The following is a 27,964-nucleotide window of genomic DNA, read 5'->3' on the forward strand; positions in this document are numbered from 1 at the left end:
GACCTTCAGTTTGCTTCCACAATACTACTATACTCTCCAAGGATTATCTCCAACTTGAACCCATCTTTAAAGCCCTAATCCATCCTAGTCTTTAGCATTGTGGACCAATGTACAATATTCAGTCATCTCTTCTACTCTGACCCTCAGAAATTCTATCTACTCTAACAGACTCATCTTTTTCCATGAATAAAGTTCCCAAATCTACATATTACTCCCAGATCTCTCTCCAGTTCCCTTCTTCCATTGCCTACCTGCCATTTCTCCTTTTGATATCCTATAGCCTCTTCAAACTCAATTTATCAAATAACAAATTCATCAATACCTTACAGCCTCTGCTGCTTCTCCCTTTTACCTTTTCACACTCTCCTCCTTATTTCTTTATATACATTAATGGCACTACCATGCTTCCAGTCATAAAAGCTTAGAACCCAGGAGGCATCTTTGGCTTTGCAATTAACTTTGTGTACCACCTCTCCTCTACCATGACTTGCATATCTCATTTAGCTGTGCCCTCACAAGAATGTGTACCCCAATTAGAAGAGCATAAGCCTACAAAGCAAAATCCAAATCTCTTCCAGGTGTTCAAGGATTTCTATAATCTGACCCCAAAATACTTCTTTAATGATTTCCTGCCCAACACAAACCCTCAGATCTAATCAAAATTATTCACTTTGAAACATCCCCTGTATACTTTCCTAATGCCATTCCATTTTCCTAGAATGCCTCTCCACACCTTTCTGCTTGGCTAGATGCTATTTATACTTCAAGGTAGCACAGATGATCTCACTTATTCCACAAATATCCTAGTAAATGGAGGTCCTTCCTCTGAAACCTTGCAGCATTACTGTCTGGACCCCTTCAATTGGCACTTTACAAGTAAAGACAAGACAGAAAAATAAATCTGGCAAATCATAACACTAAAAATAGTGAAAAATAGTAATAAAAACCCCAAGAGCACCGAAGATAGTCAATCTACTTGATTTTAGTGAATTCCTACAGAATTTCTATACCAAGAGTTTACTCTGAACTAGTGTGAATTTTACTGAGAGCAAGTATATACATTTCTCATGTAGGAGTTACCTACTGTAGTATAATCTATTTAAATGCTGTCATCCTAGAATCAGCATGTTTTCACGCTTGTATCTTTTCTTTCTAACAACTCATGGAAATCAATTAACTCATTCATTAATCAAAACTGTATTCATTAATCAGTATTTGAGTATCTACTAGTTACCTCCTTATAAAACCTATTCCAAATATGTATTGTTACATATTCCACATTCTGTTATAGAATAATCAAATGTCCTTTTGTTCTTCTCCCATAACTAACAACCACAAACATTGCACTTACGCATGTATTACAAAGTGATCAAATGTTGGCCCTTTTATCAAAGTCCAAAGTGTTCTCATGGCAAATCAAATAGGGCAAAATTACTCAATTGGTGTGAAATGAGCAGTTCAAGGTCATGAAAATAGGATTAACAATCTCCCTAATAAGCCTTTATAAAATGAGGTTTCAATGACATTTTAGAAAATATAAAATCAGAGATTCCATCTCAAACATAAAAACTGTTTGCTTCAATCACGTCCATTCATTCTCCCTCTACTCAGACAATAATTTTTTAAATCTTTTTTATCCCTTGAAACCCTTTAAAGTACACTCAAGTTTACTACTAAAAATAAATACAATGTGCAAATACTTTTTTAAAACTCACACTAAAAATGCTTAAATTTCTGTTTTTTTCAGATACAAATTTGAACACTACGGTATGTCAGCTCTGTCATCTATAAAATAGGGATAATCGTATTGGCTCTGTGCAAGCTGCTGTGCAGAGTTAATGAGATAATGGCTATATATAAACTAAAAGGAGTCTTATAGGGCTTCCCTGGTGGTCCAGTGGTTAAGACTCCATGCTTCCACTGCAGGGGGTGCATGTTCAATCCCTGGTTAGGGCAATGAGATCCTGCAGGCCAAGCGGCCAAAAAAAAAAAAAAAAAACCTCACACTAAAATTGCTTACATTTCTGTTTAATTCAGATATAATTTTGAACCCTATGGAATGTCAGCTTTGTCATCTATAAAACAGGGATAATCGTATTGGCTCTGTGCAGGCTGCTGTGCAGAGTTAAAGAGATAACGGCTATATATAAACTAAAAGGAGTCCTTGTGTCAACTTTACTTTCTTTTTTAAACATTATTCACTGGGAAAATGTACACATATAGATTGCATAATGCCTACTAACATGTATTACCAGAAATCACTGCTTACCTTGAAACATGCCTCAGAAGGTAGAAAGAATTCAAACTGAGCTAGAAGAGTATTATTGTGATCCAATACAACAATTCAGTCAGCAAATATTTATGGAAATTTATGTAAAATTTTATGATATCTGTGTGTCAGCTGATATCTGCTGAGTATATCTCCTTCCATCATTCTAAAATTATTTCTACCTAAGCGAGATTTTCTAGATAAGTGAAAGGTTTTTTAAAAAATTATAAATTCCTAAAAAATATTAGCTGCCTGAGACTAAAAATTTTTAACAGTACTAAGTAGAATAAGCAACCTATACGATTTGGTATTCAGGTCTCACTGGACATTGAAGGCCCAAGTAAAAATACAAAGAAGGCCACTAGTGACTTTGATAACCTTCCTTTTTAAAATCATTCTTAGCCAATTACACCCCAAAAGCCCAGTATCCTTAAGCTTTCAAACCAATCTCTCTCAAGTTGTGTAACGATTGGGTAAATGTAATCTAATAAAGCCAATGATAATAATAATGACTAACTTCTATCAAGCATATAATATGTGCAGGTACTTTCCTATACCCTAATCCAGGAAGATACTAAAGGCTCTCAGTATAATGAGTACCAAGAAAGAAAAAAATATATAGGAGATAAGAACTCCATTGCAAAAGAAATGCAAACAGAATTTCTAGGAAAATGGTGAATAGGCTCTAAGATGACAACTGTATAGTAAGCCTAGTGAGCCTAGAAAACTTCCCCTGCCATACTAACTTATAATTTAGTTGCAAAGGGACCAAGGAAGGTGCAAGCGAGGAAATAATTGATAATATGATATATTTTACTGTATTGCAAGAAGCTTTACAGAGCTGACAAGTATAGTTTTTTTTCTGGATTTATTCAAGTAAATGTATTTTTTTAAGGAGGAGATATCAGAGTTAAATCTTGAAAAAGACTCAAGAAATAGCAGCATGAACATGCTATTTAGAAACAAAGAGTAAAATACCAAAAGAAGGATCAAAAAGAGTTACTAGTGAGTGACAATAAAGATTAGACATCAGTGTAGGGAAAAGTTGGTAGGAATAAGATGAAGGACCTCTGTTTTTAATTTTAAGCCTTATGGAACTATGTGAACTTTAAGTATATTCATATAATTTGTTTAAAAAATATAAATTTGTAAATAAATAACAAAGGTAAGTAGGAAAATGAAAGAAAAGACCCCTCATAGTCCCCAATTCCATTTTCCCTGTCTCTGAAATAATCCAAGCAAAGGCAAGACAGATAAACACAAGTTAGGAATGTTCTAGATGAGATTCCTGTACTAGATAAGAGAGAGAGTTGATAACCTCTAAATTGTTCAATACAAACCTTGGATCACTTCTTTATTCCATGTCCTTTTAAGTAGTTATATACATAATTTATAGGAGAATACTTATATTACCTGTTTCGTTTGAAAAAGCAGTATATATTTTCTTCAGCCTATCTTCCAGGAATTTTACTCACACTATGTGCCAATCACGTGCAATGCTTTGCGCTCTGTACCCTCACAAGAGAAGACAGGTATTATCATCTCACATTTTATTAATAAAACTGAGTGCCAATAAATTGGTAACTTAAAACAAGTTACTTAAACAATAAACAGTGGAGTCAGAAGTCACACCCATATCTGCATGACTCTAAATTCCATTCACACCACTGTACAATGTCTTATTTCTTAACTCACTGAGTAAGTATTTACTGTGTGCTCTCCATGTGCTTGTACACTATTCTATATGCTGGAGATAAAGTGGTAAACAAAACAGACAAGTCCCTGCCCTTTACAGTAATTACATTCTAATGAGAAAGAGAAAAAATGATCATATAACTACACATTACAGTGCCAGATAATGATAAATACAAGGAAGGGTAAAAAGCTAGAGTAGGGAAGCAGCAGATCTTTTTAGTTAGGGTGACGAGAATGTCCTGTAAGCAGATATATGTCTGATTAAGGAATCAAGTCATGTGACTATCTGGGGAAAAACATAATAGGCAAAGAGAAGAAAAAACATCAAAAAATCTTAGGCAGAATTTTGTTTGTTCAAGGATGAACAAAAAGGCCACTGAGGTTAAAATGAGCAAGACAGAGATCAGTAAGATATGACGTTAGAGAAAGGCAGGAGCCAGATCATATAGTCTTATAGACTACTATAAAAAAATTCATTCTTGTTCTGGTTATAATAGAAGCCACTGAAGGGCTTTTGGCAGAGGAATAAATGATCTGATTTATCTCTTTTAAAAATCTCTCTGACTACAACGCTGAGAATTGACTGAGGCAGGGGTAGAAATAAGATCAAATTTTAAAAGGTACACAAATTCGAGATCAGCGGCTGTCCAATAGTAGCCTCTAGTCCCATCTGACTACTGACCATTTGAAATGTGGCTCATCTGAACTGAGATGTGCTTTAAGTGTAAAATACGCACCAGACTTTGAAGATTTTTAGTAGGAGTGGAAGAAAAGTAAAAGAATTTTTTACATTTATTACATGTTAAAATACTATTTTAGATATATTGGGTTAAATAACATATAATTAAAATTAATTTCACTTGTTTCTATTTTTTTTTAATGTAGCAACTATAAAATTTTACATTACAAATGTGGTTCCCATTATATTTCTATTTGACAGTGCTGATCTGGATGGTAACTTGACTAGAATTTTAAAGGTGGAGGAGGTACAAAGTATTGGATTTGGGATTCATTTTGAAGCAGAGCCTACAAAACTTCGCAGAGGAGTAAATGTGAGGAATAACAAAAGGAGAGAAATCATTTTGATTCCAAAACTTTTGGCCTCAGGAACTGGGTAAACGGTGGTGAAATACATTAAGATGGGGAAGTCTAGGTAGAAACTTAGGTCTGAGCGGCCCTGTTGGGTATCCCAATAGACATGTCAAGCCATGGTCTCAGCATTCACAAATAAAGGGAGCCTCATTCATAAAGAGTATATCTAAATGGTACACCTGGAGTTATGCAGGTTCAGCCTAAAAGCCTATCCAATAACCTTGTGTCAAGTATTCTCTGAGTAATGTAGAATCACCAAATATTGTTGATTGTTAGAACATAGTGCAGGCACATACATATGATCCACGTGTAATGCTAGATTCTGCTAATAAGAACACATGAGGAAATACAGTAACTAGGAGTTCAAATGTTTTAACCTAACAACCCACAATTCAAACGCTAGTTCCAACACAGTAAAGTACAACCTCTTTATCCCTCAGTTTACTCACTTCTAAAATGAAGGTAATACCTACCTCAAGCTATGAGCATTAAATAAGATAATGTATGTAAGGTAACTAACATTATACCTCTTGCACAGCTTAATAGCTTAATAAGCTTAACACATTACAGCTATTAATAAAATCATGAAGTAAGAAATGGAATAAGTAACAAAGCTACAAAAGATTTTTGAAGAGTTTCATTCTCTATTAATATTAGAATATATAGTATCTTATTTCAGAATTCTCCAAAATTAAAATGTGCTACCTGTAAGTAGTGTTTGGAACATAGACATCCCTTGCAGGAAACTCCAAAATTTCTCTGGTAGGTCTAACTCTACTGTCAGGGTAAAGCTTCACTTGAAGCAGCTCTGGTGTTAGGCAATAATGGGGATTTTCAGGTGCAGGAGAAATGTCTATCTTCAGCTGAGCTGCATATAAAAATACATTATAAAAACAATGTAAACATAATAAATAACAACTTCACACTAAAAGTATTTTTGGAAGGACTGAGATCCTATTTTTGCAAGAAGTCTGGGAAGAAACCAAAATTGCTATCATCTCAGACCTCTAAATTATTTTGTCTTATCAAGTCTCAAACTTACAAATTACTAATACAGACATAAAATAATAAATGCTTACTGAATGAATGAATGGAAAGGAAGAAGGAGGCAAAAAAGAAGAAAAAAAACAGAGGGATCTAGTATAGAAACAAGCCAACATTTTGAAGATTAAATGATTTACTTTAAATTTGGTAGATTTCAAAATAGTTTTACTCTGGAATGGTTTGTTCTGATCATAATATGAATCTATTTCTGAATATCTACCATTACATGTATTTTTTTCCCTCTAGAAAATAATTTTAAGCCACAATATTATTCATCATTCTCATTTCCGTACTCAAATTATCAAAGGTACTGAATCCTGCATCCAAACTGTTAGACTACATGAGAGCAGAATAATGAAATGAAGAAGGCAGACAGGTATTGAGCACAGAAACACATATGGGCTAGATAAGTGAAAAAAGGAAAAGATAATTATAAAAAATGCAATTATTAATGATGATAATAGTTGTCATCACGTTTACACAAAATTTTTAAATACCTGTAATAGGTCTTAGTCGCCGTAAAACAGAAGATGGTCTTCTCATATCAGCAAGGAATTTGTACAGATCTTCATCACTTAAGCGATCTCCTTCCTGATTTTAAAAATAGAGGAAAAAGTATTAGATTTAAAAAATATAGTACATTGAAAATAAGTTTACATTGCCTGTTAATAATCCTGCCCTCTTCCTTCAATTCAGTCTGAATGAAAAGTAAAATTAAATTAATATAATTATGATTAAAAATAAATATGCTAACCTATTTTATTCCTTCTTGCTTTCAAGTTATATTAAGACCTATAATATTGCTATCTATTTTTAAATTTTATAGATTTATTTACAGCCCATTATCTATGTTTATAAGGGGTTACAGGGCACTCTAAAATATAGAAAAAACGATGCAAGTTGGAGATAAAGAGAAGAAAACAAGAATATAGACAGAAAACAGACATATATATGTATGTATGTGTGTATATATATATATATATATATATATATATATATATGACACTCATAAATTTGTTACACTTGAGTTTTCATTTGTCTTTTCAACTTTATGTCATCAAATTTCTTAAATGCAAAATATAGAGCACTGGCTACATTTGAAAAAGAAAAGAAAGAAGTAACAACAAAAAACTACTCTTAAAAAAAACAAGACAACTATCCTGATAATAAGACCAGAAAGAAAACTCTAAAAAGACCTCAATCAATGGGGGAAAAGAGACAAAAAACCGAACCATGTCCAATTAACAAAGAATTCTCAATTTAATGTAATATTTTTTCTTACAGTTAAAATAGGTAGAGATTGATTTTATTCTTTTATTCAAAAGTCAGTCTTTACATTTTATTAATCCAAACCTCCTGCATTTGACATCTTATTATTTTTAATGCGTAATTCATATACTGTCTTTTTATCCTATTTGGTAATAAACATATTTAAGCCTCCTTTATTATTGTGAGCTCACCTTGAGCCAGATCTCATTTGTTCACAATTGTATTCTAAACAGGATACAGAACTGATCTTCTTTTATGTCATTATTTTAAAAAGTGATTTTTATTTTCTAAGTGGTTGGAGATTTTTGTCAATACTTTTATAAATGGTTTTTAGTTTTACTGAGTTATAGTTAGAGAATCTGACTTCAAGAAGATTTTTTCAGTGACCTAATATACAATTAATTATTGTAAATGTTCCATCAGTTGCTAAAAGAGCATATTCTCTCCTTTTGAGTACAGATATGAATACAGATCTTCAAATGGTCCTTATTTAGAATACATTCAGATTATCTCAAGATTCAATTATTTCTGTCTCCTTCACTTGTTAAATTGATTGTATTAATGGTCTCCATTCTTTACTCCCTGTCTGCTTCCATGCCTTTTGTTGGGTGGGACACAATTCTTTCCCCTAGGCTTGGCCAGGAGACTTGTTCTAATCAGTAAGCAAACATGATACAGAGACTTGAAAAGCATTTGCATAAGTAAGCTTGCCCCCTCTCTGGAACTTCTGTCACTGCTATAACAACATGACCAAGGCTGGCCTGCTAGAGGATAAGAGTGGAAGCTGAGAGACATGGAAAAGGTCTGAATCATTTCAGTTTTCCCAACAGAAGTCAGTCTAGATCAGCTGACCCCAGTCAATCTCCAAACATGTGAATAAGCCTAGCTGACACTCATCCCTCCACACTGCATGTATTGCTATGTACTCCTGAAGCAACAGATAACTTCTATACATGTCAACAAATAGAACAAGTGTCTTTAAAACTAATGTATGGATTTAAACTTTGTTTTTAAATCTCTATGTATTTCCAATAATTTTGGCCTGACACATTTCGAATCTGTACATAAACACTCCTGATTACTATATCCCAATCATGGACAGTAATCTCTCATTAAAAAAAAAAAAAAACCTGGGGACTTCCCTGGTGGTCCAGTGGTTAAGAATCCGCCTTCCAATGCAGGGGACAAGGGTTCGATCCCTAGTTGGGGAACTAGGATCCCACATGCCATGGGGCAACTAGGTCCGTATGCCGCAACTACTGAGCCTGCACGTTCTAGAGCTCGCGTGCCACAACTAGAGAGAAGTCCGCACTGCACCAAAGAGCCTGTGCATCACAACAAAAGATTCCACATGCTGCAACGAAGATCCTGCATGCCACAACTAAGACCCGGCACAGCCAAACAAACAAACAAATAAATAAGTAAATAAATAACCTGCCTTCTGTATCTCATTTAGGAGAAATTGTACCTTGAATTCTACTTTATTAAAATTGTAATCTCTGCTTTTTACTTAATATGCACTTGCCTGATGCATAATATCCTAGCTATTTAAAAATACTTATAAAAATCATATATGTTAATAGTTAAAAAATTATAGAACTGTACAAAAGTCAAGTGTAAATACTTTCCATTGCTCCATATTTCCAGCAATCATCTTTTTTTAAGTTTTCACAATCACTTTGTTCCAGTTTCCAGTTACCAGTCTCCAACAGTGTTCAGTACATGATGAATGCTCACAAAATATTTGTTGAATAAACAGGTGGGTGGGTGGATGGATGACTTATTGATTTAAGTTTATAATACTAGTTCAATAATAAAACAGGCTGAAGAAAAAAAAAAAAAAAGAGCTGTGGAAATAGTGGCAGAAGTGATATACCAGCTGAAGACAGAGAGAGAGAGAGAGAGAAATGTTACAGCTACAAGGTTGTGTCACTGTAACAAGTAAATCTACTGCCCTGTTTCCATAGCTAAATGTGGCCTATCACCTCATCCAAGTAACACTGTGGCCTTTTCTAGATTCTTTCTTGCACTATTATCCATAATAAAAAGACCCTTACCACTTCAGACCCTTCTCACCTGCTTTATTTTCCATTTGAGTCTCTCAGAGCAGCTGCCTGTAAGTGCTACTGATATATAACTGTAGCATTATACTAGACAGCTAGCTGTCAAATCATAACACATCCTGCCCTAAACACCTTGCCCTCTCAAGTTATAAGGTGTCACTAGGCCAGGATTTTCTCCTCTTATTTAGAATAACACCACAGAAGGAGGAATTTTGAGGCAATACTTAGCATTTTCCTTTAATCTGCTCCAAAATACATGCATAGTACCCTTCTCCAGTTTATCACACTAATACAAATTTTCTTCCATCCTTAAAATGTTCTGGTCCTCTGGTTACTTTAGACAGACTTTCAAAATTTTCTGATCCTGATTCAGAGTATAAAATTCATTCTACAACAAAATCCAGTAGCACATACACCATGTATGCACATATAGACAGGTATGCACGCACACAAAAATTGGAGGGAAAAAAGCCTACTGAAGCAATATTTAACTTCACTAAGTGCAATGCACTATTATTTTTCTATTCTACTGGTTTGTTTGTTTTTTTTAAGCTGGGTGTTATCTACTAAATTTCCATTACCATTATTGGATCATGACCAGCACTTGAAAACTACTGATTTGACTCAACTACAGGAAATATACTTGCAAAGAACAAAGTATCTTTGATCAAGAACTTTTTGGACCTGTAAACTCACCTATAAAAATAATTTTAGCACAAAAATGCACTACTAGAGCCTGAAATTTCTATTCCATATACCATGGATGTGGTATGTTAGGTCAAAAACAACTTGAGTGGGGAAGACAGATGTAACCACACACCTACTCTAAGAAAATCCATAAAATATCAATGCTTAAGAAAAGTTAAAATATTAAAATTAAGAAATAGGATACAGATGTGGATGATTGATTTGGAAGCATTACTAATCAATGCCAACATTTAAATAAATATAATGATGAAAAAACAGTTATAATATTATTTTGTCTTATATTTTTTATTTTTATTCTTAATTTTTTTAACTTGTTAAAATCACAATCAATTACTACATGTACATGTACTACATGGAAAATTATGATTTTTCTGAAATCACAAGAAATTTAAGTACGAATAGCCCCCTAGCATTCTTCCATGACAGAACAATACCTGCTTAAAAAAATTTGTCACTGTGAGAGTAGCAGGTCGAAAGCTGGTCAAGTTACAAGAATCATCTCCACTTGTTGTCCTTTCAAGTGATCTTCTGCCAACCAGACTAGAATTCCTCCTCTCTGACCAAGACCCCTTTCGTTCTACCAAGGAAAAAAAGTAAGATATTCATTTCCATAATATTTAAAATGTGTTTTAAAGCAGTCTTCCAAACACAGGAAAATATCCACTAAAGTTGAAGATTATCCCCTCAGCAATACTGACTACAGTAGAAGAATTTCACTTCTGGGGAGATCTGTAAGGAAGCATTAAACCTAAATCTTCAGGTTCTCTTTAAAAACTTCTCCAGTGTAAAATAAGTCTCTATCACACAAAGATTATGCATATAACCCAATATAAGCTATGAAGAACAGCTACAGAGGAACTATGTATTTACTAGGAAATATGCACACAATGCAAATTTTGGTCACCATATAATGGTCCCTCAGTCTTAGCACTTGAGTTTGAAAAAGAATTTAAGATAACTTGCATTCAAAGTCTTTGCAAGATAACCTTATAATTCAAAACCAACAGAGCAGCTATGTTGTAGAAAACAAACAAAACTATAAACAAGCTAGACCTGACAGGCATCTATAGAATACGCCACTAAGCAAAAGCAGAATACACATTCTTCTCCAGCACACACAGGAAATTCTCCAAGACAAACTATATAATAAGCCATAGAACAAAATACAATAAATTCAAAGGGATTCAAATCATATAAAATATGTTTTCCAAGAACAATGGAATTAAGCTATAAATCAATAAAAGAAGAAAATTTGAGAAATTCATAAGCATGTGGAAGTTAAACAGCACACTTCTGAATAACCAATGGACAAAAGAGGAAATAAAATGGGAAATTTAAAAACATTTAAGATATAGGAAAATGAAAATGCAAAATCCCCAAACATATGATATATCACTAAAGAAGTTCTCAGAGGGAAATTTATAGCTGTGAATGTTTATATTACAAAAAAAGAAAGATCTCAAATCAGTAACTTAAGCTTACATCTTAAGAAACCAGAAAAAGAAGAGAAAACTAAACCCAAAGCAAGCATTAGAAAGGATACCAAGGGAATGTAAATTGATACAGCCACTATGGAGAACAGTATAGAGGTTCCTTAAAAAACTAAAAATAGAATTACCATATGACCCAGCAATCCCACTACTGGGCATATACCCTGAGAAAATCATAATTCAGAAAGAGTCATGTACCACAATGTTCACTGCAGCTCTATTTACAATAGCCAGGACATGGAAGCAACCTAAGTGTCCATCGACAGATGAATGGATAAAGAAGATGTGGCACATATATATAATGCAATATTACTCAGCCATAAAAAGAAATGAAATTGAGTTATTTGTAGTGAGGTGGATGCACCTAGAGACTGTCATACAGAGTGAAGTCAGTCAGAAAGAGAAAAATAAATACTGTACGCTAACACATATATATGGAATCTAAAAAAAAAACCAAAAAACTGGTTCTGAAGAACCTAGGGGCAGGACAGGAATAAAGACGCAGATTTAGACAATGGATTTGAGGACATGGGGAGGGGAAAGGGTAAGCTGGGACAAAGTGAGAGAGTGGCATGGACATATATACACTACCAAATGTAAAATAGATAGCTAGTGGGAAGCAGCTGCATAGCACAGGGAGATCAGCTCGGTGCTTTGTGTCCACCTAGAGGTGTGGGATAGGGAGCGGGGAAGGGAGATGCAAGAGGGAGGAGATATGGGGATATACAGCTGATTCATTTTGTTATACAGCAGAAACTAACACACTACTGTAAAGCAATACTCCAGTAAAGATGTTAAAAAAAAAGAAAGGATACCAAAAAAGACAACAGCTAAGTGGAAATAAATGAAATAGAAACTAGGAAAACAATAGAAAAAAAATCAATGAAACCAAAAACTGATTCTTCAAAAAGATAAAATTTTTAAAACTTTAGTTAAACTAATGAAGAAAAAAATACATAGACAGGGTACTTCCCTGGTGGTGCAGTGGTTAAGAATCCACCTGCCAATACAGGGGACATGGGTTCGAGCCCTTGTCCAGGAAGATTCCACATGCTGCAGAGCAACGAAGCCCGTGTGCCACAACTACTGAGCCTGCGTGCCGCAACTACTGAAGCTTGCGTGCCTAGAGCCTGTGCTCCACAACAAAAGAAGCCACCAAAATGAGAAGCCCGCGCACCGCAACAAAGAGTAGCCCCCGCTCGCCACAACTAGAGAAAGCCCGTACACAGCAACAAAGACCCCATGCAGCCAAAAATAAATTAAATAAATAAATAAATTTATTTTTTAAAAAATACACAGACAGGACTCAAATTACTAAAATCATCGCTACAGACCTTAGAGAGAAAAAGGATTATACTGCGATACTATGAATAACTGTAGGTCAACAGTTAGATAACAATTAGATAATTTAGATGAAATGAACACATTTCTAGAAAGATACACAGTACTGAAACTGACTCAAGATGAGAGAGAAAATATGAATAGATCTATAACAAGAGATCTAATTAGTAATGAAAATACTTACCACAAAGAAAAGACCAAGCCAAGGTGGCTTCACTAGTGAATTCTTCCAAACTTCCAATGAAAAATTAATACCAACTGTTTACAAATTCTTCCAAAAATCAGAAGGAAAAAAAATCACAACTCATTTTCAATGAGGCCAGTATTACCCTGATACCAATACCAGACAGAGATATTACAAGGAAGAAAAACTACAGACCAATATCCCTTAGGAATATAGAAGCAAAAATACTAAACAAAATACTAGGAAACAGACTAACAACACATATTAAAAAATTATATACCATGACCAAGTGAGACTTCTCCCAGAAATGTAAGATTAGTTTAACATCCAAAACCAATCAATTAATGCAATACAGCATACTAAAAGACTACAGGGCAAAAAACCATACAAATCATCTCAATAAACTCAAAGAATGCATTTTACAAAATTCAATATCCTTCCATGACAAAAACACTCAAAAAGTTAGGAATAGAAGGGAACTTCCTCAAACTACTACATTACATCTATGAAAAACCTATAGCAAACATCATACTTGATAGTGAAAGACTGAATGCCTTCCCCCTAAGGTCAGGAACAAGACGAGGATATCCACTCTTGCCATTTTTTTTAATACTGTACAGGAGGTTCTAGTCAAGATAATCAGAAAAGAAAAATAAATAAAGACATCCAGATAGGAAAAAAAAAAGTAAACCTATTTTGATTTGCAGATGACATGATCTTATACATGGAAAATCCTAAAGAATCCAGAAAAGAAAAAAAAAAATTAGAATTAATAAACACATTCAAAAAGGTTTCAAAGTACAAGATCAATATTCAAAAGCCAATTGTATTTCTATCACTAAAAATGAACATTATGGAAATGAAATTAAGAAAACAATCCTTTTAAAATAGCATCAAAAACCAATAAAATACTGGGATGCACATTTAACAAGAGAGGGGCAAGACTTGTACACTTAAAACGACAAAACATTGTTTAAATAAATTTTTAAGATCTAAATAAATGGAAAAACATTCCACGGATTGGAAGACTTAATATTGTTATGAGGGCAACACTCCACAAATTGATCTACCAAATCAATGTAATTCCTATCAAAATTCCAGCTGCCTTTGTGCAGAAATTATCAGCTGACCCTAAACTTCTTATGAAAATGCAAGAGCTCAAAATAGTCAAAATAATCTTGAAAAAAAATTGGAGGACCCACTATTCCCAATTTCAAAACTTACTGCAAAGCTAAAATAATAAAGATAGTATAGTACTAGCATAAGCATATACATCAATGCAACAGAACTGAGAGTCCAGAAATAAAACCATATATCTACGGTCAACTGATTTTCAACAAGAGTGCCAAGACCATTCAATAGGGAAAGAATAGCCTTTTCAGCAAATGGTGTTGGGACAACTAGATATCTACATAAAAAGAATGAAGTTGGACCCTTACCTCTTACCATGTACAAAAATTAACTCAAAATGGACTATACCCAGATGTAACAACATGTGTGAACCTTTCAAACATTATGCTAAGTGAAAGAAGCTACTCACAAAAGACTACACATTGTATAATTCTATTAATATGAAATGTCTGGCATAGACAAATCCATACAGAATGAATAAATAAATTACAGGTTGGTTAGGTTTGGGGACTTGGGGAGAAGAGTGACCACTAAGGAGTATGAAAGTGTTCTAAAATTAGATTGTGGTGACAGTTGCTGAACCTTACAAATATAACAAAAAACATTGAATTACACATCTTAAATGGGCAAACTGTACGTATGTGAATTACATCTCAATAAACCCGTTAAAGGAAAAAAAGAAAACCCTTTTAATGTCTCACTACATTGCAAAGCTTACAAATAAAACAAGATTATATAAGAAAAAGAAAAAAATTATACACGTAGAAATATTTTATATAAAACATTCTCACCTCCAGTGCTTATTTCTACCTCTGTAGAATCTCTTTCCAAACTCCCAGCACTGCTAACAATATTCATTAAATGGATTGCAGTCCAAGCAAAAGGCATGCGATACTTCCCAAGTCTTTGGCAGAACTGATCAGCTTGACTTTTCAGCTTCTCCAATTTTTCCTTATTCTGCAAAACAAAACTTTATACATTATATGATTACGTTCAAAGAAATGAATTAAAGGCTATTTCATAATATATAAAGGAAAATATAAAGGTTAAGAATTCTCAATTCTCAGCAAAGATGGAAAAACAATCTGTACCTTTCACAGATCAATTAACAGTATATTATCTTTACGAAGCAACCTCAACCAGTTCTACAAATGTATGTGAAAGTCTTTAAAATTTCTGTTTGTGATGATCTTATGTTGGGAGAAAAGAAAGGACAGCAAGTGTCAAACATGTTTATGTACTAAAAGTACTATTTTATGAAAGGAAACATAACCTAGACAACAGGTTCTAGACATCAACTGCCAACCACAAAATATTCTAGGTTATGACTTACTAAATTTTATTTTTCTAAAAAAGATGGAAGCAGTTGGGCCATTCTGACATAATCACTAACTTATGACAACTATGAGGTGGGACCGGGGGTCACAAATAAACCATGAATAAGCCCAGAGTTGTAACAAAAGAAGGAAACAAAAAAAGTATGACAAGAGGACTAAACCTGGAAAAAGACTAATGATCCAAATAGCACGTGTTTATCTGGAAGACATCCTGAGGCTGGCTCAACTTTTAGGCTATCCTTGAAACAAACACTAAGGTGGCCTGCAATAGCCAACCAATGGTCCAAGGGTGAAAACCTACACTAAAATCTCTCACATACTATTTCCATATAGGGTATTGGTAAGGTATACTCGAATGGCAGTGTCCTACCTTGGGACTCAGGACTGAGAAAAGATGAAGAAATAGCTAAATGGTAGGACTGTTTACTGATAAAATATATCTATTATACCTTCAAAATAGGTTCTTGCTTTAAGAGTACTTAAAGAGAATTAAGGACCCTTATCAAGCATGTAAATATGTAAGAGAAGAGTGAAATAAGCTGCAATTATACACCTATGAGCTTCATATAACAGAGCAATTTAATTTGTAAAATGACGACCTGGGGAAAGCCAGAATACTTTAACCCTAATTTCAACCAGATATCCAGGAATCAGAGTATATCATGTGCTCCAATGTACCCATATTAGCAGAAAACACTCAATTCTTGTTCCAAATCTCAGAAAAATAGAAAGCAAAACATTTTCTAGATTGTGGTGATTTGTCCAATACTCCTCAAGCACACCTCTCCTGGCTGTTTGACATATTAAATCATGTGTTCAAAGATCCAAAAATCACCTGTTATGCTTTTTTTTTTTGGCTGCATTGGGTCTTTGTTGCTGCGCGCGGGCTTTCTCTAGTTGCGAAGAGCGGGGACTACTCTTCGTTGCGGTGCGGTGGCTTCTCTTATTGCAGAGCACGGGCTCTAGGCGCGCGGGCTTCAGTAGTTGCAGCACACAGGCTCAGTAGTTGAGGCTCACAGGCTCTAGAGCACAGGCTCAGTAGTTGTGGCACATGGGCTTAGCTGCTCCACAGCATGTAGGATCTTCCCGGACCAAGGCTCGAACCCGTGTCCCCTGCATTGGCAGGTGGATTCTTAACCACTGCGCCACCAGGGAAGTCCTCACCTGTTATTCTTATAACTAACTCAGGGTATCTGGAATTTGGTACCGATTGTTCACCAATTATTTTTGCTTTATAAGTTTATCCAAATTCTAGAAATTAGTTATCTGATGGCAAAATGGAGATTGTATTTTCTATTTTTACCATATTCCCTAATTATCTGCAGCTAGACAGAGGCCCAGAATACTTCTGCTTTGCTAGAAAAAGTTCCATCAAAATCACTATTTTGCAAACACAGGAAATTTTTCATTATTTAGGAATTAAACTGAATTAATTTGATTCTTTAGGAATCTATTAGCTTGGGATGAGGGAGATTTTAAAGAATAGCATAGCACATGACTCAAGCTAGGTAATGAAGGAAATAAAGAAAATGGGTAGGCCAATAGAAAAAAATGAATTAGTAGTAAAATTCTTTAATCTGCTCTGTATAGTATTCTCCCAAATTATAATTTTGGAGATTAGAGGTTGTTTAGGGTTGGGTTTGGGGATCTGAGGAGAATGGAGAGTGACTGCTAATGACTACGAAAGTGGCGGAAGTAAGAGGCATGACATTCTACCTTGGTGGCATCTGCTTCTTTGAAAATCATATATGGTTCTGCACACTCTCCAATGTCTCCTTGCTGTAGCACTTTTTCTAGCTGTCAAAGACAAAAAGAGTAAAGATTAATTAAGCTTAAAACTAAAAGCGATCAGCCTGGAATGCAAGGATGGTTCAAAATACAAAAATCAATCAACATAATACACCACATTAACAAAATAAGAGAACAAAACCACATGACCATCTTAACTGATGCAGGAAAAAGAACTGGACAATTCAACACCCTTTCATGATAGAAAAACTCAACGAACTTAGAAAAGAAGAAAGCTACCTCAATATAATAAAGACCATATATGAAAAGTCCACATTTAACATCATATTCAATGCTGAAAAACCAAAAGCTTTTCCTCTAGAATCAGGAACAGGATAAGGATGTTCACTTTTGCCAATTCTATACAACAAAGTACTGGAAGTCTGAGCCAGAGCAATTTGACAAGACAAAGAAACAAAAACATCCAAATTGAAAAGGAAGAAGTTAAATTATCTTTATTCACAGACAACATGATCTCTTATATAGAAAACTCTAATATTACACACACACACACACACAAAACTTGTTAGAATAAATAAATTCAGCAAAGTTGCAGGATACAAAATCAACACACAAAAATCAGTTGCATTTCTATACCTTAGCAATGAGCAATTCAAAAAGGAAATTAAGAAAAAAATTCCACTTACAATAATATCAAAAAGAATAAAAAAAAAAAAAAAAAAAGAATAAAATACTGAGGAATTAACCAAAAAGGTGAAAGATCTGTAATCTGAAAACTATAAATAGTTAGATTTTCTACAAGGGTGCCAAGACTATTCAATGGGGAAAGAACAGTTTTTTCAACAAATGATATTAAAAGAAACCTGAATATCCAAATGCAAAAGAATAAAGTTGAACCCTTATATTATATTATATACAAATATTAACTCAAAATGGATCAAACACCTAAACATAAACCTAAAACTATTAAACTCTTAGAAGAAAAAATAAAGGAAAAGCTTCCTGTGATTGGATTTGGTAATGTATTCTTGGATTTGACACAAAAAAAAGCAAAGGCAACAAAAGTAAAAATAGTTAAATTGGATTACATCAAAATTTAAAACTTTTGTATATGACAGAACACAATCAACAGGGTGAAAGGCAACCCACACAATGAGAAAAAATATTTGCAAATCATATAATTGATAAGGAGTTCATATCCATAACAGATAAAGAAATCCTACAACTCAACAACGAAACAACAAATAATCTGATTTTTAAATGGGCAAAGGACTTGAATAGACATTTCTCCAAAGAAGCCATACAAACGTCTAAGAAGCATATAAAAAGACGCTCAACATCACTAATCATTAGGGAAATGCAAATCAAAACCACAGTGAGATATCACCTTACATCCATCAGGATGGCCACAATTAAATAAATAAACAAACAAACAAATAACAAGCATTGGCAAGGATATGGAAAACTGGAACCCCTGTGTGCTTTTTATGGTGTAAAATCGTAATCTGCTATAGAAGACAGTACAGAGGTTCCTCAAAAAGTTAAAAATAGAATTATCATGTAATTCAGAAAACCTATTTCTGGGTATATATTCAATAGAATTGAAAGCAGGGACTCAAACAGATATTAGCACACCCATGTTCATAGCAGCATTATTCACAATAGCCAAAAGGTAGAAGCAATTCAAGTGTCCATCAAAAAATGAGTAAACAAAACATAGTGTGTATCTGTCTGTGTATACACATACACGTGGAATATTATTCAGCCTTAAAAGGAAGAAAATTCTGAAACATGCTACAACCTGGATGAACCTTGAAGACATTACGCCAAGGGAAATAAGCCTGTCACAAAAAGACAAATACTGTATTATTCCATTCAAATGAGGTATCTAGAATAGACAAATTCATAGAAACAAAGAGCAAAATGCTGGTTGGCAGGGGCTGGGGAGAAGGGGAAATGAAGAACTGCTACTTAATGTGTATACAGGGTTAAGGTTTTGTTGGCAAGATAAAAATTTCTAAAGATTGTTTGCACAATAATCTGAATATACTTAATTCTGAACTGTACACATAAAAACGATTAAGATGGTAAATTTTATGTTATGTGTATTTTACCTCAATTAAAACTATTAATAAAAGCAATCAGTCTTAAAAGTCATCTCCATTTAATAAAACATCAAAGTACAAAATTACAATTAAAAAAGACAACTCACAAAATATTAAGTGGCCAATACAATAATTTCTACTTATCATTTTTCTCCAAAATGTCTCACTTTACCCCTATAAAATTTTTAATGTTTTAGGAAAAGAAATATAAATAAAATAGGATAAAAGTCCAGAAACCAAATGAAGTGTATGCAAGAATTTAGCACATAATAAAGTTGATACTTCAAATTAGTGAATGGAGGATAAAGCACTCTTACAAATTAATAAATTATTAATACAACTAATAATTGATAAAATAAAAACAATCCAATGAAATGAAGATTACACAACTGTATTTTTTTCACTTAAAACTTATGTATCCTATACACTTAAAATTTGTGTTTTTTATGTATACAAACAAGTTAAACATGAGCTTACTATTTGAATAAGCACTACACAAAACAATATCCAAATGGCCAATAATTCTTATTGGCCATTTATCAGGGAATTATAAATTAAATTATAAATTAAATTATAAATTAAATTATAAATTAAAGCCAAACTGACATAACCCTGCAAATGCACCAGAAATAAAATACATAATAAAATAAAATTAAGGAAATTAAGATGTAAAATACAATAAAACCTGATGATATCAAGTGTTAAGAAGGAAATGGAGCAAATGAAATTCTCAAGCACTGCTGATGAGACTGAAACTTGGACTAATCACGTCAGAAAACTGGTTCTTTCTACTAAAACTGAAGCTATAAATACACTATGATCCAGTAATTCAACATCTACCTATATACTCAATAGAAATGCAAAAATCATATATAAGAATGTTTACAGCAGCATTACTTACAATAGCCAAAAGCTAGAAATAACCCCAATGTCCATCGACTATTAGAATGGCCAAACTGTCATACGCATATAACAAGATACTATGCAGGGTGAAAAACAACCAACTATTGCTACATGCAAAAATGATGAATCATATAATTCTTTAGAATGTCAGACACAAGAATATATATGATTCCTTTTCTATGAAGAAAAAGAGGTTAAACTAATCCGTGGTGATAAGTCAGCATAGTAGGAAGGGACACAAAGAAGGCTGTTGGGTAATGTTCTATACCTTGATCTGGATGTTGGTTACATAACTGAGTTAAGTATGTAAAAATTAAAGAAAGTGTACACCTTGTGCATGTTACTAACTATAAATAAAAGTTTATAAATAAAAGATAACCGAATTTCTATATACCAGTGACGAATGAAATTCTGTATATAATTTAAAATGAAAATTTTTAAATGATACCATTTATAACAGGGTCAAAAATATCAAATTACCAGGAAGACATAGGAGAAAAGACCTAAAAACATACTGTGCTCATTGACTGGAGAACTCAACAGTTTAAAGACGTCAACTTTTCCAAATTGATCAGTATATTTAACACAATCTCAGTTAACATCTCAACAAGCTCTTTCTTGAGAGAGAGTATGCCTATATTGGGGGAGCATGGAGGGACTGACAAGCAAAAATTTATACAAAAATGTAAAGGGTCAAAAACATCCAGCCTCTCTCGCCTCCTCACTTCCAAGATGACCAAGAAAAGTAGGAACAATGGTCATGCCAAAAAGGGCCACGGCCACGTGTAGCCTGTTCGCTGTACCAACTGTGCCCGATGCTTGCGCAAGGACAAGGCCATTAAGGAGCTCATCATTCAGAACATAGTAGAGGTCTAAGCCGTCAGGGACATTTCTGAAGCAAGTGTTTTCGATGCCTATGTGCTTTCCAAGCTGTACGTGAAACTACATTACTGCGTGAGTTGTGCCATTTACAGCAAGGTAGTCAGGAATCGTTCTCGGGAAGCCCGGAAGGACCGAACACCTCCACCCTGATTTAGACCTGCAGGTGCTGCCCCATGACTTCCACCAAAGCCCACATAAGGAGCTAAGTCCTTAAAGACTGAAGAAATACTGTTCTCTGAAAAGACAATAAAATGGAAATCATACTTTATTTTAAAAAAAGAAAAAGTAAAAAGAACATCCAAGGCAATCTTGAAGAATAAAGCTAGAAAAAAATATACTGTTTTTATAAACTATAATAATTTTTTTTTGGCTGCATTGGGTCTTAGTTGCTGCGCGCAGGCTTTCTCTAATTGCAGTGAGCGGGGGCTACTCTTCGTTGCGGTGCGCAGGCTTCTCATTGTAGTGGCTTCTCTTGTTGCAGAGCACGGGCTCTAGGCGCATGGGCTCCAGTAGTTGCAGCACGCAGGCTCAGTAGGTGTGGCGTGCGGGCTCTAGGGTGTGCAAGCTTCAGTTGTTGTGGCGCACGGCTCAGTAGTTATGGCTCGTGGGCGCTAGAATGCAGACTCAGTAGTTGTGGTACACCGGCTTAGTTGCTCTGCAGCATGTGGGAGCTTCCCGGACCAGGGATCGAACCTGTGTCTCCTGCACTGGCAGGCGGATTCTTAACCACTGAGCCACCAGGGAAGCCTCTAAACTACTATAATTAAAACAGTGTGGTACTGGTGCCAATTAAAGACAAACAGGCCAGTTGAACCAAAAAAGATTCTAGGAAAAAAATCTCATACATATGAACACTTGATTTATGACATGGGATACTTTGTAAAAGCAGTAGGAGAAAAAAAGCAGTCTTTTCAATAAATAGTGCTGGGTCATTTGGTTATCCATATGTGGGGGGGATTAATCTTCATCTCAACTTCACTCCAAACTATATGTGTAAGGTGAAACAATTACTCTTACCAGGGATCACTTAAGAGAATATATTTTTGAATTTGAGGGAGGCAAAAATTTCATACACAAAACACAAAATAACATAGCCATAAAGAAAAAGGTTGATAAATTAGACAACATGTAAGCTATAAACTTTGGTTTATCAAAGGATAACATTCTGTGAGAAAGCAAGCACAGAGTGGCAAAAAATGTGAATACAAATAATCAACAAAAAAATAACATGCAGAATAGATTAAGAATTCCTATAAATCAATAATAAAAAAGCCAAAATAACCCAACAAAAATATGGGCAAATTATTTCAACAGGCATTTCACGAACAGACTATCCAATGACCAGTAAGTATATAAAGATGGTTGCACAGTGAAAACCAGAATGGCCACAGTTAAGAAGACTATCAAATAGCAGTGCTGGCAAGAGTGGAAAACGGTTGAATCACTCTGGGAAACTGATACATGTATTTATGCTAAACATGTATCAACACTATTATCCAGCAATATCAAACACAAACACATGTATACTCATGTACCAAAAGACTTGTTAAAGAATGTACACAGAAGCTTTATTCATAACAACCAACTGAAAACCAGATATACACTAGGGGAAAAAAAAAAACCCTATGGTCTACCAAGGTCTATCTATTCATCTAAGCAGGATAAATAAACTGTGTTATAATCAGACAATGAAGTAAAACATGATGATAAAAATAAAAGAACAAACTACTGCTGTACATAATATAGAGGATTCTCAAAGAAATTATATTGAGTTGAAACAAGCCAGGCACAAAAGACTACATATTGTATGACTGTGCTCAGATGAAATTCAAGAAGAGGAAAAGCTAAATAATGGTGATTTAAGTTGGAATACTAGTCATCTGGTGGAACAGAGGAGGTGGTCACTAGAAAGACAAACAAAAGAACTCTCCAGGGTGATGAGGTGATGGAAATACTGTATGGCTTGAGCTTAGTCATGATTACACAGAAAAATACATAGTAAGAATTCATCACTCTGTTTACCCCACATTTGTAAACTATACAGGTCTTATTATATGTATTTCATATGTCAGTTTTTTAAAAAACTGGTAAGTGTGACTAACTGAAACTCTTATTCACCCCTGGTGGGGAATACAACTATCACAGATACTTTGGAAACCAATATGGCAGCATCTACCAACGCTGACATATAAATATCCTATGACTCTTCACCCTTCCTTTACCCCCTCACTGCTATATGACACTGCAATTCCTCCAAATAAAGAGGTCAGGTATATATCACAACTCCTAGAGTTTGTGTTATCATGTGACCTGTTTTGGTCAATAAAATGTTAGCTGGTGTGATGTGACCAAAGGCTAGAGAAGTGTCTATGCAGCTGGGTCAGCTCTCTGGCACTTATGCAATCACCATGAGAATACGCCAGTCTAGCCTGCCAGAAAAGAGACGTACAAAGAACAGCTCTAACTAAATCAAGTGACGCCCAGCCAACCTACAGACACTTGGAAGGAGCACAATTACCTAAGAGAGTACAACTTTACTGGCTGACCACACAGACAACTCAGACGCATGAACTAAAAAATGCTTATTGTTGCATGCCACTGGGATTTTGTCTTTTTGTTCTTGTAGAGCAATAACTAACCAATACACAGATCAAGGGGATTTTTCTCTCAAAAAACAAAAACATCCTGCTGGACTATGATTTAAGAAAACCTCCTAAATACATTTTCTTTAAAGTCTGTAAAACACTTTAACTTGTACATATTTTTGAAATTATATAAAAGTCTTTTTCTATGTATATACAAACATTTATGTGTGTATAGGTGTGTGTGTATATATTTTACACAATTGGGACCATATGGTATGAACAGTCTCATTTTTAAGCAGCTAGTATTCCAATCATCATCTCTATCTTTCCAGTTCATTCCCTCAAATATGTTCTATTTTATGAAAACTTATTATTTTCCCATGTAAAATAACTGTGTATACACATTTATCAATTGTATTAATATCTAGAACTTTTAATCTTAAGTGAGTTTCTGAAGACCACTGCTGCTAAATCTTTGCTTGTAAGATTGTTCATTGTAACTAAGATTTATTTTAACCTGAATTCATAGGAATCTGTCCACAAATTAGGACATTATTCCTGTGGGTAAATAAAATTCATTTCATGACAATCTACTTTATAACCTTATTATAAAATTCATTACCTTTTTATGATAATTTTATATAAATACAGATAAAATGATTAAAGAATATATTTTAGGCTATTCTCAAGTCAAGGTCAAGTTAAGGTAAATTATTCTTAAGTTACCCTAAGCTAAGTATCTTAGTAATATTCAGATTTTAGAAACTGTAATCCTTATTCTTAATTGGCTGACAGTCAAACCATAATGCTCCATGATCTCAATGATTTAGATTTTAGTATTTATATATTTAGGAGCTGAGTGATAAAATCATAGTATAGCTCCCATGATGCTTAATTTTATATGCCAACATGGCTAGGTTATCAAACACCAATCTAGATGTTGCTATGAAGGTATTTTTTAGAGGTGATTAACTTTTAAATCAGTAGACTTTGAGTAGAGCAGATTGCCCTCCATAATGTGGGTGGGCCTCATCCAGTTAGTTGAAGACTTAAAGAACAAAGACTAAGGTTTCTCAAAGAAGGATTCTCAAGACTGCAACACAGCAATCCTGCCTGAGTTTCTGGTCTGCTGCCCTGTGGAATTCAGACTTAAGACTACAACATCACCCCTTACCTGGATTTCCAGCCTGCGCTACACATTTCAAACCTGTCAGCCCCCACAATCACACGAGCCACTTCCTTAAAATCAATCAATCAATCTCTCTCTCTCTCTCTCTCTCTCTCTCTCTCTGTGTGTGTGTGTGTGTGTGTGTGTGTGTGTGTGTGTGTATCTCCCTCCTATTGATCTATTTCTCTGGAGAACACTAATAAAGCTCCCCACTCAAGAAAAATTTAGGTAGCACCTATAGTATACGTCTAATATTGTGTTAAGAAATATTAAGATGAAAAAATAGGTTAAAGATAAAATCTTTACCCTTAAAAAGCTTGCAATATTGATAGGGACACAAGTATACAGACACAACACAAATAAACAAATATATTTAACATTATTCTCACCTTTATTACAAGAAAAACATCTTGGGAAGGATAAGTGATAGAAAAAATAGCTGATCGTGCCAGGGTGGTAATGGCAGCAGGTGGTACATGTGGACGTAATAATCCTTTCATCTGCTCAGAATTAAGGTCAAAATAAAAGTTTTCTGAAATCTAAAAAACATATTCATATATCAAATTTAAAACCTGTGTATTTTATAAAAACTCACAAAAATCATACAGTCTTAAAATATTACAGATATTAGACGATTATACTAACATACAGTTTACCATATATTTCACTGACTGATCTTTACATGTCTAAATCAAAGCAAAAAAAATATAATGCAAAAAACATATTCTAAAGAACCATATCTCACACTCTTTTAATTAGAAATTTAACTTCTAATAAAGTATACAAAGAAATTATTATCGAGATGAATTACCCCAAACTGAGTCTTTAAAACAATTACATGAATAACATCTCAGAAAATTTGATTTAGCAAATACAAGTTGCTGGAATACAGTTCCACTACAGAAATCCATAATATGTTGACAGCAGAAGTCACTAAAGGCATTTTAAGTTTCTACTACACATTAGGCTTAGAATACTGAAATGCTGTATGAGACAGCCCTCTGAAAAACTCCTAAGTGTAATAAAGATATAATGGCAAAACTAAGAGCACTACTTTAGACAAGAATATTTGAAATATATATAAATGATCTTTTAGCTAGTGAGAATCTGAAAATTACATCAACAAAAATTCACTGTCACCATCATTGTAATCCTTTATACATCAGTTGCCTAAAATGGTTTTCTTGTATTTTTTCTATTTATTAAACTAAAAGAAAGTTGCTTCTGCTACTAGCTTTTGGAACTCTTTCAATGAAATAAAAACTAGGTCAACTGAACTATTTTATAGTAGAAAATACCTTATGTCTTAAATTTCTACTTTCTTCTTAAAAAATCCATGTTTAATAATATTCTCAAAAAGTCATTATTTATCTTATAAAACAATTTAAAAGCAGGTTTCTGAACCTATGATTGTGACAAAAGACTAGGTTCAAATTATATAACCTTACCTTTTTCTTTTCCTTCACATCATATAAAGCCAAACTTGCAAAAATGGGTTCAATTTCAATTTCAAACCTTTAAGAAGGAAAAGGATGAAGTAGTTTAAAAATAAAGTACATAGTTCGAGAAATTCTCATTCCAAAAATAAATTCTCTCAATACCTTGTACTTTTCTACATCTGTGCTACACCATCTACACCGCCCCTCTTCCTGAAACACACTTCTCCATGTATCTCTTTCACAGTCTAAATCAACCATTACTACATACTTCAAAATCTTAAGAAAAAACAAAGCCTGCCATGTAACAAATATAAAATCATCTCTAAGGAAAAAGATCCTTTGTCTTTATATTCCTCAAGCCAAGAACAGTGTCTGACAAATACTACAGATTTCAGTGAATGTTTTTTCAAGTTTTAAGACTAGTTACATAACTGAGGCAGAGTCATCTTCACCTAGCCAAAAATGCTCTAAAGCTCAGCTTCATAGGCAAGATTAAATGTTTAGTAGAATTTAAAATTATGTACAGAACAATACTTTTCAAAAGGACACAAACACAAGTATAAAATCTACCAGGATTTTGTTATACTGGTATTCAAACTATTATTCCAGAAAATAAAAGTTACATAGTAAACAAAATAAATACTCACTTGAGTGATAAACATTTTACAAGAAGTCTTTGACCAAAATGTTCTTTGGGCACCTCAGGAACACTAAGTCGTTCTATTGGTTCTTCCTACAAATTGACAAGCAACACCAAAATGAACATGCTTACCATATGTCAACCCTTTACAATTTATTTTTTAAGAACTTATTTTATTAATCTACTACTTTTAGTCTTCACAAGTGAACACAGAAAAGAATGGCCTATTTATCCTCAAACAGGAGTCATTAGATCATAAGTGTGCTCAACTATATTTCATTTATAAAAAGCATAGCTATGTTTCAATTAAGTTTTATTCCCTATATTATCATAATGCTACATACAATTCATACTCCCAAAACATCTATCTTAATAATCATTTGCTTCTTTATATCCAAATTATCTATACCTCATCTGGTGATGGATGCAAAGCAAAGAGTTCCTTATGACGGTTTGCTTTCCTTTGGTCATCATTCTGACGGTCTATTTCTTCATTTGGAGTTCGATCAAGTAAATTGGGAAGCAAAGCATCAGGAAGTGAATTTTTCAAGTCAAAAATACTGCAGGCCCAGCTACCCCTTGGAGTATCATCTATTGACATTGAACGTCTTTTAAGATCATCCTGTCATGCAAAACATTAAATATATTAATCAATGAATAAAAAATAAACTATTTTAAAATAACTTTTTATAGTCATTTAAAAATAAAAGTATTACTTGTTCATCCTGGTAGTTGTTGCCATCTGGAGCTTCATCGGATTCAAAGACCTGTTTTGGCAAACCTTTTTGCCTTTCTTTCTGTTTATCTAATGTATTAGGATTAAATCCTGTTCCCAGTTTATGATATCTATTCAAAATAAAATAATTAAGG

At 33.9% G+C, this 27,964-nt stretch overlaps 1 protein-coding gene and 1 pseudogene across 6 annotated transcripts in view; one reads left to right on the plus strand and one right to left on the minus strand.

The window, feature by feature from the left end:
- The window catches only part of DOCK7 (dedicator of cytokinesis 7), a 193,776-nt gene that overhangs the window by 127,153 nt on the left and 38,659 nt on the right, over positions 1-27,964 (minus strand). For all 6 annotated transcript variants that reach the window (XR_009008674.1, XM_057548786.1, XM_057548800.1 and 3 more), the window contains exons 5-14: positions 27,811-27,940; positions 27,504-27,716; positions 27,102-27,187; positions 26,464-26,530; positions 25,405-25,554; positions 17,340-17,420; positions 15,078-15,243; positions 10,575-10,717; positions 6,598-6,691; positions 5,762-5,924 (exon numbers count right to left, since the gene is read on the minus strand). Coding sequence is in view for 5 of the 6 variants with exons in the window: in XM_057548786.1 (XP_057404769.1) it covers positions 5,762-5,924; positions 6,598-6,691; positions 10,575-10,717; positions 15,078-15,243; positions 17,340-17,420; positions 25,405-25,554; positions 26,464-26,530; positions 27,102-27,187; positions 27,504-27,716; positions 27,811-27,940 (1,293 nt within the window). In the remaining variant the exon portion in view is untranslated. The remainder of the gene's footprint in view (positions 1-5,761; positions 5,925-6,597; positions 6,692-10,574; positions 10,718-15,077; positions 15,244-17,339; positions 17,421-25,404; positions 25,555-26,463; positions 26,531-27,101; positions 27,188-27,503; positions 27,717-27,810; positions 27,941-27,964) is intronic.
- Positions 21,113-21,460, plus strand: LOC103016716 (40S ribosomal protein S26-like; annotated as a pseudogene).

Source organism: Balaenoptera acutorostrata, chromosome 1 (genome assembly GCF_949987535.1).
Source record: "Balaenoptera acutorostrata chromosome 1, mBalAcu1.1, whole genome shotgun sequence".
NCBI classification, from domain to species: Eukaryota; Metazoa; Chordata; class Mammalia; order Artiodactyla; family Balaenopteridae; genus Balaenoptera; species Balaenoptera acutorostrata.